Below are 13,939 nucleotides of genomic sequence, written 5' to 3'. Positions count from 1 at the left end.
CTTCCTCCAAATCATGACTACTTCAGAAGGAATTTAGTAATACTATCTTCTATCTGAAGCATATCAGTTAGTTCAAAATGGAATTTGAAACTAACTACCCTTATCCATTCCACAAAAGACCTACTGCTTACTCTTGGTTCCTAGTGTATATAGAGTTCCCTGTTCTGCAAGAAGATCTTGCAGGAATAGTGAACTCTATATCATGATGTTGAAAGTTTATTTTTCACTTGGTTAGAGTATAATAAATTTAGTTTAATCCTTTATCCAAGTGTGAGCAAACAAAGTTTGCACCTGAAAGTATCTTCAGGACTGGGTTAAGGTGGTACAACACACCCAGTCCTGAAGATACTTTCAGGCGCAAACTTTGTTTGCTCACACTTGGATAAAGGATTAAACTAAATTTATTATATATCTATATCATGATTATGGTAGAGTTGTATTTTGCATACCCTGTTTTAGATCAGGGATTGGCAAACTACAGCGTGAGGGCCTAATCCAGTTCACCATCTATTATTGTACAACCCATGACTGCTTTTAAATGATTTCCATCACATAATCATGAAACTGCTATTTCAGTATCCATAGAGTAGTGTTAATGTGACAGAGTTATGCCATTTGTTTGTGTATTATTATCTACGGCTGTTTTGTTGCTACTCATAGTTGCAGCAATGACTGTATATTGCTCTGCCATTGCCACTGATTGCACTCACAGTGCTAATTTGACAGTTTTGTGATTGCCATGTGTTTTTGTGTTGCATCGATCACAAGTTTAAGTTGGCACTGCATATTTGTTTATATTCAAATTTAGTCACTCAGAAAAGACATCTTCCAAGATGAAATATGTAAAATCTCATTACAGATCAGTCTTATCTGATTACCATTTGCAGTCAATTTTGATGACCGGGAACACTAAATTATAACCCCAGTTAAGCATAATTACTGGCGGGGGGGAGGGGGGGCCCTCTGGAAAGTTCTGATAAACACCTAGAACAAAAATTATATTAAAGCAACTAAGATAACCACAAGAAAGAACATACTACCACCAGAGTTATGAAGATAATTTATGTTCTTATATTCTTTTATCCTCGTATGTTCTTTCTTGTGGTTATATCAGTTGCTTTAATATCATTTTTGTTCTAGGTGTTGAACAGAACGAACTCTACAGACCGTCCCCCCCCCCTTTGTATGTTCATAAAAAAAAAAGAATTCCATACTTCACTTCTCAGCCTTATGGTTGGTGGGATAGCAATATGCTACTTTACTAGGGAATAACAAATATGGAACAAGGTGTTCATGGGACTACACATGTTCATGGTTTGCCTGTTTTGAGGGATGTAAAAACCAAGTTTCGGGGGGAGGGGGGAAATCCACCATTGCATGAGCCAACTACCTTGCCCTTGTTTGAAAAGTCCTGATAAAGGTGCTTCATGTCCTGGATGGAATTCGAACCAGGTCTTTCCAATCAAAGGGCTTTGTCTACTGACGATCTACAGAGGCTCATCCTTCTCACCAATTTCTCAAAAATCTGTTCATACACAATTATATTCTGTATTTTGTTAATTAAAAAAAAAAATCTAGGTTTTGTTTTCTGTCTTTTGATTTTACCTCTTAACTTGCGAGGTGTAAAATGCTTAATATCCAGCACTTCTCAGAAAAAGTTTGCTGACCTCATCTTAGAATCAATTGGTAAATCCATAATGTTCCATCATAGAACATTTAAAAGTGAAAGAATATTTTAAGAATCTGTAACTGCCCTCAAAAATCTGCTTAATCAAGTAACAGATGCAAAAAAACTCCCTCAAAATATGGGCATAATCCTTTGAGATCCCAGTTTACAATGAGGCCTCTAATAGGCAGCCACAGAAGGTGTCTCACCTAGCTCAAAGAGGAGTCCCTACCTAGGATTCTATTCTTTTGTCCACATGATTCACTTAGTTTTGTGTTGCTTTTTTGTGTGTGTATTACAAGTGTTATAATATACTCCCTGAAGGTGTCGGTGTGACTGCTTAATTCTTCTAATGTTTTGTCTCATTCATTCAATCCTTTTCCAGCGTGATTTTACTCCATTAAACCTCTGACATGGAAACACAAGCATCAAGAGAAATTTATTGATTGGATCATGGTGTCAAAGGATATCATAAAGAACATGTCCTCTTGACAACATCTGGAGTAAGGAGGCACATGCAATTTCAAGAAGAAAGGGAGTCTTTTATAAGACTTCTAAATAAATTATGGTAGTCATAGCAAATACTACACCATGAATGGAAGAACTTGATGGAAAAGAGAGCAGTAGGTAAGGAATATTTTATGACCAGTAACAGGCTGTTCATCTCTAATTTTGTGGATTAACTCACAGTACCAAAGGAATAAAATAAATACCTTTAAGATATTTATTTAGCTGCCAATATCTCATTGGTTTTATACACACCATTTTCAGAGCACAAATAGATTGCTGCACTACACAAACACTAACAATTAGTTAGTGTTTGTGTAGTGCATTTTCTTTTCTTTCTACTACTCAAGCACTTTCTCATTTCTTCTTCAATGTTTCAATAAAGGAAAAACAAATCCACAACAATGATGTTTTTTTTTTTTTTTTAAAGAATAATTTAGATATACCTTAAAATTTTTCCTGCTTTCTTTGATTTGTAGATATCACATTTATGTAGAGGGCCTAAATGGCCAGCTGCTTGGCATAAGCTTTTATGAAACTGGAACTGTATTATGAAGCTAACAAAATATCTGTAAGAAAAAGTACTAAATGAATAATAATAATGAGCTTGTCAGTATACAAGAAAAAAAAAAAAAAAAAAACGGAAACATTTTTAATCCATAAACACACTTAAAGAAAACGAGATTTTATTGAAATGACAGAATGAGGTACAAAGATATTAAAAAAAACTAAAATATAACACTGAAAGTCATAAAATTAATTACATAATAGTTAATTTTTATTAATTAAATATTAACTAAAAATTGCATATACTATACCATTATAAGCCTGGACTAGGTGAGACTGAAGTGCTTGTAAATGGAAAGAGAGAGTAATTAGAGATGAGAGTTTCTGAGAACAGAAATGTAAGATGGACAAGAAAATCGGGTGAGAGGAATGTCAGAGTGGACAGGGAGACATGGCATGGAATCAATGCAGGAAATAATAACAAATGTGTATATGGGGATGGTCAGCATAGGAATGGGATAGCCTGGAATGTAAGGGGGAGAGTTAAGTCTGAGGCAACATATTGGGAAAGTGGAGATAAAGGTTAGATGGGCAAGAAGAGAGGTAGTATGGACAGAATTGATATAGACTAAAAATGAATTACTTTTTATTCACAAATAACAGGAGCATTAGAAATAAGAAAGATTAACTTGTTTCGTTGACTGAGTTTATTCACCTAGAAATTGTTGATATAATGAAACATGGCTATATGAAATGATATTCTGATTGGAATAGAAATGGAGGGGGGGGATACAATGTTTTACATGGGACAAGAAGGGGAGATGCTGTTAATTGTAGCAAGTGAATTATGTCTGCACAAGACATGTAGATACAAGGAAAAAATGGTGGGAGTATGGTGTGAGATGAAGACTAATGGGAAGAGATATTTAGTTACATATTGCTATAGGCTAGGGAATCTGAAGGGTGGCAACAAAGAAAAGTGTAGGCAAATTGGGTTAGTGAACAAGAGAAGGGTAATCATAAGTGACTTTAATGATGGTAATATAGATCTGCATGAAGAAATGACATCTGGTAGCAAGAGAAATTAATTTCTTGAGTTAGTGGTTATTCTAGGCAGTGTGTAATGGAGGGCACATGAGAACTGAGTCTTAGATCTTGTTATACATCAGAAGATGTTATTATAAATGGGATGTCACCTCTATTTACTTGGTGACCATGAAGAAAAAAATATATGTAGAAGTACAAGGCTGGCGAATATAAAAAATTCAGGATACAACTTGCAGCTATAATATGGAAGGAAGAGTTAAGCAAATTGCCTGAATATATTCCAGAGGTCAAAAGGCTGAATAAGGTAAGTGTTAAATGGATGAATGAAGAGATAGAAGAAGCACAAGATTGATAATAGTAATAAGCAGCTGCATAAGGAGTGGAAAGAGCAGGCCAGGGAGATGTCTTGGTTGGTAAGGACAGCAAGTTTTCATCCTCATAAGTGTAACATGATATGCTTGAGTGTAGAAGCAAGAGAGGATAGACTGATGGTATTTAAGAAACTAATTAAGCCTGATGCAATAAGACTAGATGATATGACACCATGCATCTCAAAAATGTTCTAGGGAGTTAACAGCAGCATTCCTGTTTAAAAGCAAGTCCTCCAAAGGAGCAGAAAGAGAATAAAATTGTTCCACATAAAAAAAAAAGGTGGTGATAGAATTGAGACTACAGACACTACAGGCCATTCGCTGTACATGTGGAGTTGTGGAAAAGGTGCTGAAAAGTTGGTCAAAGCTATAATATATAAGTGGGCTGATAACAGCAGTATTCTCTGTTATGTCAGCATGGGTTTGTTAACACGTTCATTGCCAAGCTGAAAATTGGAATTTCGTGTGGTGGCCAAATTTTTTTAATTTTTTTATTTAGTTTTTATTGTGCTCAAAAAAAGTTAAATATATTATTTATATGCTTTTATTATTATGTACATAGGATTTATGTACTCTAAATATCTATTATGCGATATCACGTGATATGTAATTCGGTCAAATAAGTTATATATTTTACAAATAAAAAACATTTAAATATAATAATTATAACTTTAATTATCAGTCTTTTATAATCATAGAATTTTAAAAAATAACGTACAAATAGAAAAAAATAATTATCAAAAATCAACATTTATAGGGAACTTACTAAAAAAAAAAAAAAACAATACTCAAAATAAATAAAAACCAAACTTCAAGCACGCTAAATCAACGAATAACTAAACAAAATCGTCATGTCGTCGCCTTGTCCGAACACCACCACTGTGCGCACTGGCTAACATAAACAATAGACAATGGCTGGCGGCCATCCCCACTCCACGAAAGTCGATCCCTTCCCTAGTGGCCAATATAAATATAAATATTACGCACCGTTTCGCTGTGGCTACTATACTATCCCGCTTAGAAACTCGATAGCGACGTCCACGCGATAACGCGTGACCGGCCACAAGACGAGAACTCACATCACGCGATATCGCGTGGTTGACAATGAACATGTTAAAGGGAGGTCATGCTTTACAATTTACTTATGTACTACAATAAGGTGACAAATGCATTAGATAAAAGAGATGCATATATTGTGGTGTATACATAGATTGGTGTACAACATGTTAGATGGAGTTAGATACTAGATTAGCAAGTTGGATAAGTTAGTGCTGTCAGATAGGTATCAGCAAGTTGTGTGGAAGAATAGTATCCTGAAAGAGGAAAGTCACTAATTGTGTGCTGCAGGGGTTTATTTAAGTGATATTGATTCTGGTTTAAATGCAGCGATTTGCAGATGCAGATTTGGAGATAACAAATGGAGTCAAGCAGATGTGGCCTTACAGAAGATCTAAATAGGTTATATGAGTGGACAAGTGAATAGAGCTACCATCTTTTTAATATAAGGCTTGCATTGGGTCAAGTTCCTAAGGAGTGGAAAGAGGGCAAGATTGTGCTGTTTCATAAAGGAGGTGATAGAACTCAAGCATCAAACTGTAGGCCAATCTGTGTGTCATGTGTTGTAGTCAAGTTGTTGGAGAAGCTTTGTGAGAACTAGGATCCAGAATTGGGTTGACAACAATGGCATTATCTTTGATGGACAGCATGGATTTGCTAAAGGGAGGTCATGTTTTAGTAATCTACTTACTTACTTATTACAATAAGGTGACTGCTTCCTTGGACAGAGGAGAAGGATACACAGTAATATACTTAGATTTCACAAAAGCTTTTGATAGATTACCGCATGATAAGTTGATAGTCAAACTAGAGTGGGTGGGGTTGGATATTAGATTGGTGCATTGGATTGGAGACTGCTATCTGATAGGTTTCAATCAACTTGTGTATGGGGGAACGATATTCAGGAAAAGGAAAGTCACTAGTGGTGTGCCTAAGGGGTCTGTTTTAGGGCCATTACTGTTTAACTTGTATATTAATGATACTGGTGAAGATTTGGATGGAGATATTCAGTTGTTTGCAGATGATTCAAAGTTGGGATGAACCATGAAGAGTAGAGATGTTGTGGCCTTACAACAAGACTTGAATAAACTGAGTGATTGGTCACACGGGAGTGGGGGATGTGAGTTCAATGTTGTAAAATGTAAGGTTTTAAAATTTGGAAAACAAAGATGGGATGCACAATTTATGCTTGGTGAGGATATATTATCAGAGGTGGAGGAAATAAGAGATCTGGTGGGTGATAGTGGATAAAGATCTGAAATTTAAGGGACGCATAGCCAAAATTGTGAAGACAACACAAAAGCTTCTGGGAATGATGCGAAGAATACTGACTTGTAGAAGTAGGGAGATTTTTGTTCCATTGTATAAGGCTTTGATTAGGCCACACATGAACTATTGCACCCAGATTTGGTCACCTGGTTTTCAGAAGGACGAAAAGATGTTGGAAAGAGTCCAGAGGCAACTGAGTAAGATAGTTTCTAACCTCTGGAATCTCGAGAGTATGAGGAAAGATTGAGAAATGCAACTTGCTGAGTCTGGTGGACAGGAGGAAGCGAGGAGATATGATAGAGACCTGCAAGTTAGTAAGGTATTGTTATAGGATCAATGCTGGGAGAGGTTCTACAGAAAATAGTGGGAGAATCAGAGGTCATCTCTGGAAACTGTATAAAGAGGGTGTGTGAGTAGGGGAGTGAGAAGCAGATTTTTTTCATCCAGAGTTGTGAATGATTGGAATGCCTTGCCTGAGAGTGTGGTGTCTGCAGAGAATTTGAGTGTGTTTAAAGCACAGTATAATGAATTGTGGGTATGATAAAAAGACCTTCCAGATGGGTCTTTGACTCCATGGGGTCTTGAGTAATAATAATAATAATAATAATCGCAACATTGAAAAGTATAAGATTATGAAATTTGGTAAGCAGAGCTAGGATACAAAGTATCCAATTGGTGGGAAAGTTCTGAATGAGGTAGAACAGATGAAAGACTGCAAGTGGGTGGCACATAGGGATCTGAAGTTTAGGAGTCACATTACTTAAAAAATTATTACATTCAAATGTAATAATGAGGTGGACTTGGGCATGCATCAGGATATGGATTACTGTGCACAGATTTGGTCACCTGGTTTTCAAAGGGATCAAGATATATTAAAAAGATTCTAGACAGAATTGACAAAGGTAGTTTCCAGTCTGTGAATGTAGGGTATGAAGGCAGATTCAGGGACTGCCATTTACAGAGCCTTGTGAATAGGATGAGATGAGGAGGAGATATGACTGACACAAGTACATATGTAATGGGTTGAAGAAGAAGGAAGACATTAGTAGAACAAAAAGCCTTCCCTTGAAACTGTATGAGGAGAGTATGAACAAAGAGGATGAGGAAAAGGTTCATTGTATGGAGAGTGGTGGTGAGTAGAACGCATTGCTAGGTGAGTGCAGACATTAAATGAGTTTAAGGCATGGTTTGTTGAGATTTGTGTTGCAACGAGGATCTCTCACTGAGTCATTCACTATATGGTCACCTGGTGATAATAATATCCTGTATAAATAATTGTACACATTTTTGTACAAAACTAGCACAAAAACTTATGAAGGTGCTATGCTTGAATAATTATGATAATATTTAGAAAGTTTAGACAGCAGTGGAATAATGGAATGGCCTGGATGCAAGGTGAAAGGGCTCTGAATCTATGATAAATTATAGGATAAGTGGAAATAGAGAAGAGAGGTCAAGAGTCTGGAATCAAATTTTTTTTTTTTTTTATGTTGAGCACATACACAAGAGGTTGGTAGATCAACCTATAAGAACATTAGTACCATGTATGGATTGGAAAAGACGGTACTTGTTCACATTGGATTTGAATGACTGTATATTGTATTCCTTAGGGAACACATCAAGGGGAAGACTGTTCCATGATATAGCAGTTGCAGGGATTTAGGAGGAGAAGAAACTTGTCCTGTGGGTTTCAAGGTGCACTGTGTAGGATTGTTGAGCTGCAGCTGCACGCGTTCTAATGGGTTTAGTACTAAGTAGGGGAATTATTGATGCTATTTCGGATGAACATTTTCCATGGAAATATTTGTAGAAAACGTATAGTGCGGAGACCGATCATCTGTGCGAAAGTGGGGAGGGAAGTGAGTTGGTAAGAGATGGGTCATTAATAAGTGATTGCTCTTCTCTGTATTGAGTCAAGCATTTTGAGGAAGCTTTTGGGCGGCCCCACCCCATATGTGGGAGCAGTATTCGATGGTTGGGCGGATTTGTGATTTGTATCACAAATGTTAGAGAGAGAGCATGGATATGACTAGTTACAGATCAAATATTAATTGGTATGCTTGCTTTAAGAATGACAGGAGTATCAGAAATGAGTAACAAATTCTTGCATTGATCAAGAAGTTCGTTATCCAAAAATTCTTGGAATAAATGAGGCATAGTGATGAATTGCAGCTCTACATATATCATTTCCTGTAAGGATAGGAAGGGTAAGCAGCCAGTGGGGTGGGGGGGCATGTAAGGGAGAAATAGTAGTAATAGTGGTTTTTATAGCAGTATAGTATGAAGTGAAGTTTGACAGAGGGGATATTTAGTAAAATGTTGGTATAGATCTGGGAATGTAAAGACTGATGAAAAGAAAATATATAGGCTTAGTAAACCAAATAATAACGATCATTATATGGAATTTTAATTATGGAATATAGACTAAAAGAAGGAGAAGGTATCAGATAGCAAAGAGAATGAATTTCTCAAGTTTATAATGGACAACTATCTTAGGCAGTGTGTAATAGAGAGCATTCAAGAATCAAGAGTCTTGAATTTGATTATCTTCTCACAATATTAGTGGAACTGGGGATAGTGAATCTTCCTTCAGTTGATGAGAATGACAGTGGAGATTATAACCTTAATGGTGGCAATGATATGAAGACTTCTGTGAGAAATGATATATGTGAAAATAAGGCCAATGACTAGAAAACTCAGCTGCAGCTTGGAAAGAGATTGAATGGAAAGGAAATCAGTGCTACTAGAGTGTTGTTCAAGACTTGTTTAATAGAGCAATTTCTGAATTTATTCCAAAGCTCAGGAGATTAAATAAGGTGTGAAATGGATGAAAGAAGAGATTAAGAGGTCTGGAAAAGAAAGCATAAGATGAGTGGTAATAATTAGTCACATGTGGAGCACAAGATCAGGCTAGGTAAAGAATGTAGTATAGGCAGCAATTAACCAGTGGCCAAGAAAAAATCCCAGAGAGTTTGTTCAGGAATGGCCAGATCAAAAAAATAATTACAGGTAGATAATATCATTGGCAGACATTAAATAAATATAATTTGTTATGGTATTTCATCCTCATAATGGAGAATGGAGGAGAGGAGACTGATGGTAAGTAAGTAGGAGATGTATGAGGAATTAAGTAAACTTGATGTTAATGCTTATCTTAGAGGATGTTTCAGTAAATTAATGAGCCTTGATATATTTGTTTAACAAGATGCTTGCAATGGGGCAATTCCCAAAGCAGTGATAAGATCGAGGCTACAAATTATAGGTCAGTCTGTATGCCAAGAGTTATGGTTAAGATGCTGTAGAGGTTAGTGAGTACTAGGATCTAGAAGTAGTTTAATAACTACGGCATCCTCTTTGATGGTTTGGCATGAGTATTTTGCTAATGGTACACCACTGGTTGCCTTAAATCTAGCAGATTCACACCTACCGTATATCACTTTTTGATATCTGTCTGTCAACTATTCACAATCCCATATTCTCTAGTTTATGCAACAGCATTTTGTGTGTATTCATTCCCTGTAACATTGTTATAAAATATGAACAAATTACTAAAACATGACCTTCCTTTAGTAAACCCATGATGATACTTGCAGCAGAGTATAGCTTTTCTATCAATCCATTTCTGTATGCTAGTTCTTACTGACTTATCTAAAATTTTCACTACCACACCAGAGATAGTGATATGCCAGTAGTTAGACATATCAGTTTTTGCATCATCCTGTACAATGAAACTATCATACATTCCTTCCATTCCTGTGGTATCATTTCTGGCGGTCTATTCTGCACACCCAGATCATCGAATCTCCATACATGATACTCTGAACAGATTCATTTATCTTTCTCTCACTGACACCCCTGACTCATACTGCTCTCTCTCTCTTACTTTCCCTCTTTCTTTTCACCCTTGCTTCCACATGCTCTCAACTTTCTCTAATTTCCTCTCTTCCTGTCTCTCTCATTCTGTCACCTTCCCCTCTCCCTTGCTCTCTGACATCCTTCTCCCTCAGTTATTCTATTTCTTCTCACACCAGCTAACTTTTTCACCCTCCTAATATCTTCAGTCACTCTCATCAATTCAGTCTTCATCCCTTTAATCTCCTTTCTCAGCAGTTCTGCTTCTCTCTCTCTCTCCACACATCTACTTTCAAATGACATTCACACACATACAGACAGTCATGGCCATCAAACAAATCATCTCCCTTTGCCAACCTGCCCGAAGTCAGATCCATATTTATGTCATGCACATTCTCTCCACCCTTCAAGACATTACTGGTATCCACAAATTGAATTTTACCCATTTCCAAAGTACTATCTCTGCTGCTGCTAAATTCTGAGATTGAAATACTGAGTCTCCCACAGACTATATTTCATGCACAAATACACATTCCTGTCCTGCACCAGCCAGATTTTTAAACAATGGCATATGTACATGCTGCATGCATAGCAAGCTACAGAATCATCAAATATACTATGAATAATGTAACCTTTAAATGGTGGTGGGCTGGGTGAAGTGTTTAAACTGGTGAATGCCATGTTGAATACAATTAATGTAATTGGATACAATACTGAAACAATAAAATCTTAACAAAAGACAATGCAATCATACAAAAAAAAATCAACAATTTCAATAGTCCAAACTTAAAAACCAGTATAGGTAATGAAGTAAACACAATAATATCCTTCCTTACTACTAATATTTATCTTTCTTTTTTTTTTAAACAGCTTGCCTGAACTGACTTCCTACATCTATACCTCTTTATATCTTTACCTTTTGCTGTGTGTGCATGCAACACTCTTGAATGTGACTCTTCTATAATATAATGCTTTTTCATTATGAAAATTTCTGGTAATGCCAATAAAGACATTTTTAACATGAATATGAAGGTGGACAAAGCAATTGAAGAAATGATTTTAATACCTCATGGTCTTAAAAGGCAAAAGAGAAATAGATGATGTCTTCACCCTAATTATCAAGAGCTTTATGAAAAGAAGAAAGAATCCACTGTTCAGTCATCTCTTGATAATTTCATATAAAAGACTGAATTGCAAAATTAAACATTTTTTTTATTATTTTCTCATACAATCTATATTTTATTATATTACTTTGCATTAATAATTACATACTGAAATGAAACTAACAGAAATAACATTTAAAACACATTAATGCACTATTGCATTCATGTCCCATGTAAACACATAAATGATAGGATGTGATTAACAGGGGAAAGGGTTAAATCTGACTTACATAAAATGCAAGTTATAAAGTTTGTGGACATAACTGTTACATATATCAGGACTCTCTGTATATATATATTTATGCTTAAAATAAAGTTTGTATGGTAGAACCAATATGCTTCAGTAGGTGTATTAAAATGTCACTTTTTGGTGTATATCCATTCAGGATATATGTATATATATATATATATACACACACAAACACATCAGGTCCATAGATCGAAAAATATTGAAAATCCAGTGGTACAGTAATCCATGAATGCAGAATGATGTCATAAATGTGACATTATTTTCAGTGTACATAAACAAAATAACCAGAATTAATTAAATACCTGATATATGAAATGTCAGCAACAATATGATATTTAGCTCCAGGATCAAAATCGTCCTCTGTTCTTTTTATAGGCGGACAGATGCCCTGATATTTGTACCTAAAAGCGAAGACATGACAATATTAAACAATATCTTATGAAATGAGTTAATTTACAATTGCAATAGACTGTCACATAGTAAACACTACTATAAGAAATTTATCACAAACTACTAGAATGTCTCAACAAAAGTTCTATAAGTAAAATGCTATTCTAGAGGAAATTCACTAGTAAATCTAAATATCATCTTCTTCTTCCTTTCCAGGCTTATAGACCAATTGGCCTGTTCTGGACTCAATTCCATCTTTTTAAGGGTCTTCCTCTGCATCGGGTACATTTTGGGTAGTAATTTAGAATTTGTTTAGGTATTCTACTTCTATTCATTCTCAGTATGTGTTCTTTCCATTTTTTTTCTATAGCAAATAACTGTGTCATTTAGGGAGTGGGTAATTCCAAGTTTATTCCTGATTTCGCTGCTTTTCATTTTGTCTATTATTGTGACACCTTCAGTTATGCACAGAAATTTCATTTCGAATGATTCAATTCTTCTTTCATCTGCTTTTTTTATTGTCCATATCTCACTGTCTTACTTTATGGCAGTGAGATATGGACTGCCTTACTTTTATAGGTTTAGCTAATGTATTGTAGATTCTTATTCAAGTGTGTTTTTGTACATAATTCAGTTTAAAAATTTCATTTATAATACCTGTTACTTTTAAAAAGTTTGATATCTTCAGTTCTATATTAGCTTCATTTTCATATGACATTGTGCATCCTAAATATTTGAATGTATTTACTTGCTCTATTATTTTGTTGTTTATTACTATTTTGCTTCTTATTGGATTAGCACCCTTAAATGTCATGACTTTTGTTTTGTCTGTTGATATTTCCATACATACCATATGTTTTTATTAGATTATTTAAACTGCATAATGATTTTTGCAGTTCAGCTTCATTATTTCCAAGAATTATTTGATCATCAGCAAAAAGTAAAGTATCTAATCTTTGACCTGGTTTTTCAATGAAAGTCTGGCTGCAGGAAGGGTGACCATGGAATGGAAGGAAGGTAAGATAGTGCCATCATTGCATAAGGGTGGTAGCAGACTGGAAGTGTCTAATTATAGGCCAGTTTGTATATCATCAGTAGTTAGTATGATCTTGGAGAAACTAGTGAGGTACCATATGCAGCATTGGGCAGATGAAGGTAATGTTATCTGTGAGAGTCAACATGGATTTGTTAAGGGGTGCTCTTGTTTTAGCAATATGCTAGCCTTTTATAATAAAGTTACAAGAGCATTAGATGAGGGAAAGGCATATGCTGCCATTTTCCTAGACTTAGCAAAGGCATATGACAGGGTGCCACATGATAAGCTGATATTCAAGTTGCAGCACATGGGTCTGGATGTCAGATTGGTCAATTGGATTCAGAATTGGCTGTCCGATAGGTATCAGAGAGTTGTGTATGGTGGAGCAATATCAAAGAGGCAGAAGGTTACAAATGGGGTTTCACAGGGCTCAGTACTGGAACCTATATTGTTTAACCTTTATATCAATAACATTGTCCATGGATTGCAAGGAGATATTCAGTTGTTTGCAGATGATGCGAAGCTGGGAAGGGTTATTAGTAATAATGCAGATGTGGTAGCTCTGCAAGAGGATCTGAATAAGCTAGATAGATGGGCAAATGAATGGGGGGAGAGAGCTTAATGCAGAAAAAGGTAAGGTCTTGAGGTTTGGGACACATCGATGGGACGATGCATACTCCATGGGAGGAATTAAACTGGAGGAAGTAGGAGAGACAAGAGATCTGGGTTTGATGATTGATAGGAACCTGAAATTTAGAGGACATATTGCAAAAGTAGTGAAGGTAACACAGAGGATTGCTGTAATAATGGGAAGGACACTGACCT

At 35.8% G+C, this 13,939-nt stretch overlaps 1 protein-coding gene across 1 annotated transcript in view; it reads right to left on the bottom strand.

Annotated features, from left to right (window-relative positions):
* The window catches only part of LOC150110437 (angiotensin-converting enzyme-like), a 169,854-nt gene that overhangs the window by 7,211 nt on the left and 148,704 nt on the right, over positions 1-13,939 (bottom strand). The window contains exons 11-12 of the mRNA XM_090393777.1: positions 11,991-12,089; positions 2,620-2,742 (exon numbers count right to left, since the gene is read on the bottom strand). Of these exons, the coding sequence (XP_090249903.1) occupies positions 2,620-2,742; positions 11,991-12,089 (222 nt within the window). The remainder of the gene's footprint in view (positions 1-2,619; positions 2,743-11,990; positions 12,090-13,939) is intronic.

The sequence above is a fragment of the Typopeltis vanoorti genome, chromosome 1 (genome assembly GCF_054136105.1).
Source record: "Typopeltis vanoorti isolate ZY-2024b chromosome 1, IOZ_Tvanoo_1.0, whole genome shotgun sequence".
NCBI lineage: Eukaryota > Metazoa > Arthropoda > Arachnida > Uropygi > Thelyphonidae > Typopeltis > Typopeltis vanoorti.
This window is presented reverse-complemented; position numbering and strand designations above follow the sequence as displayed.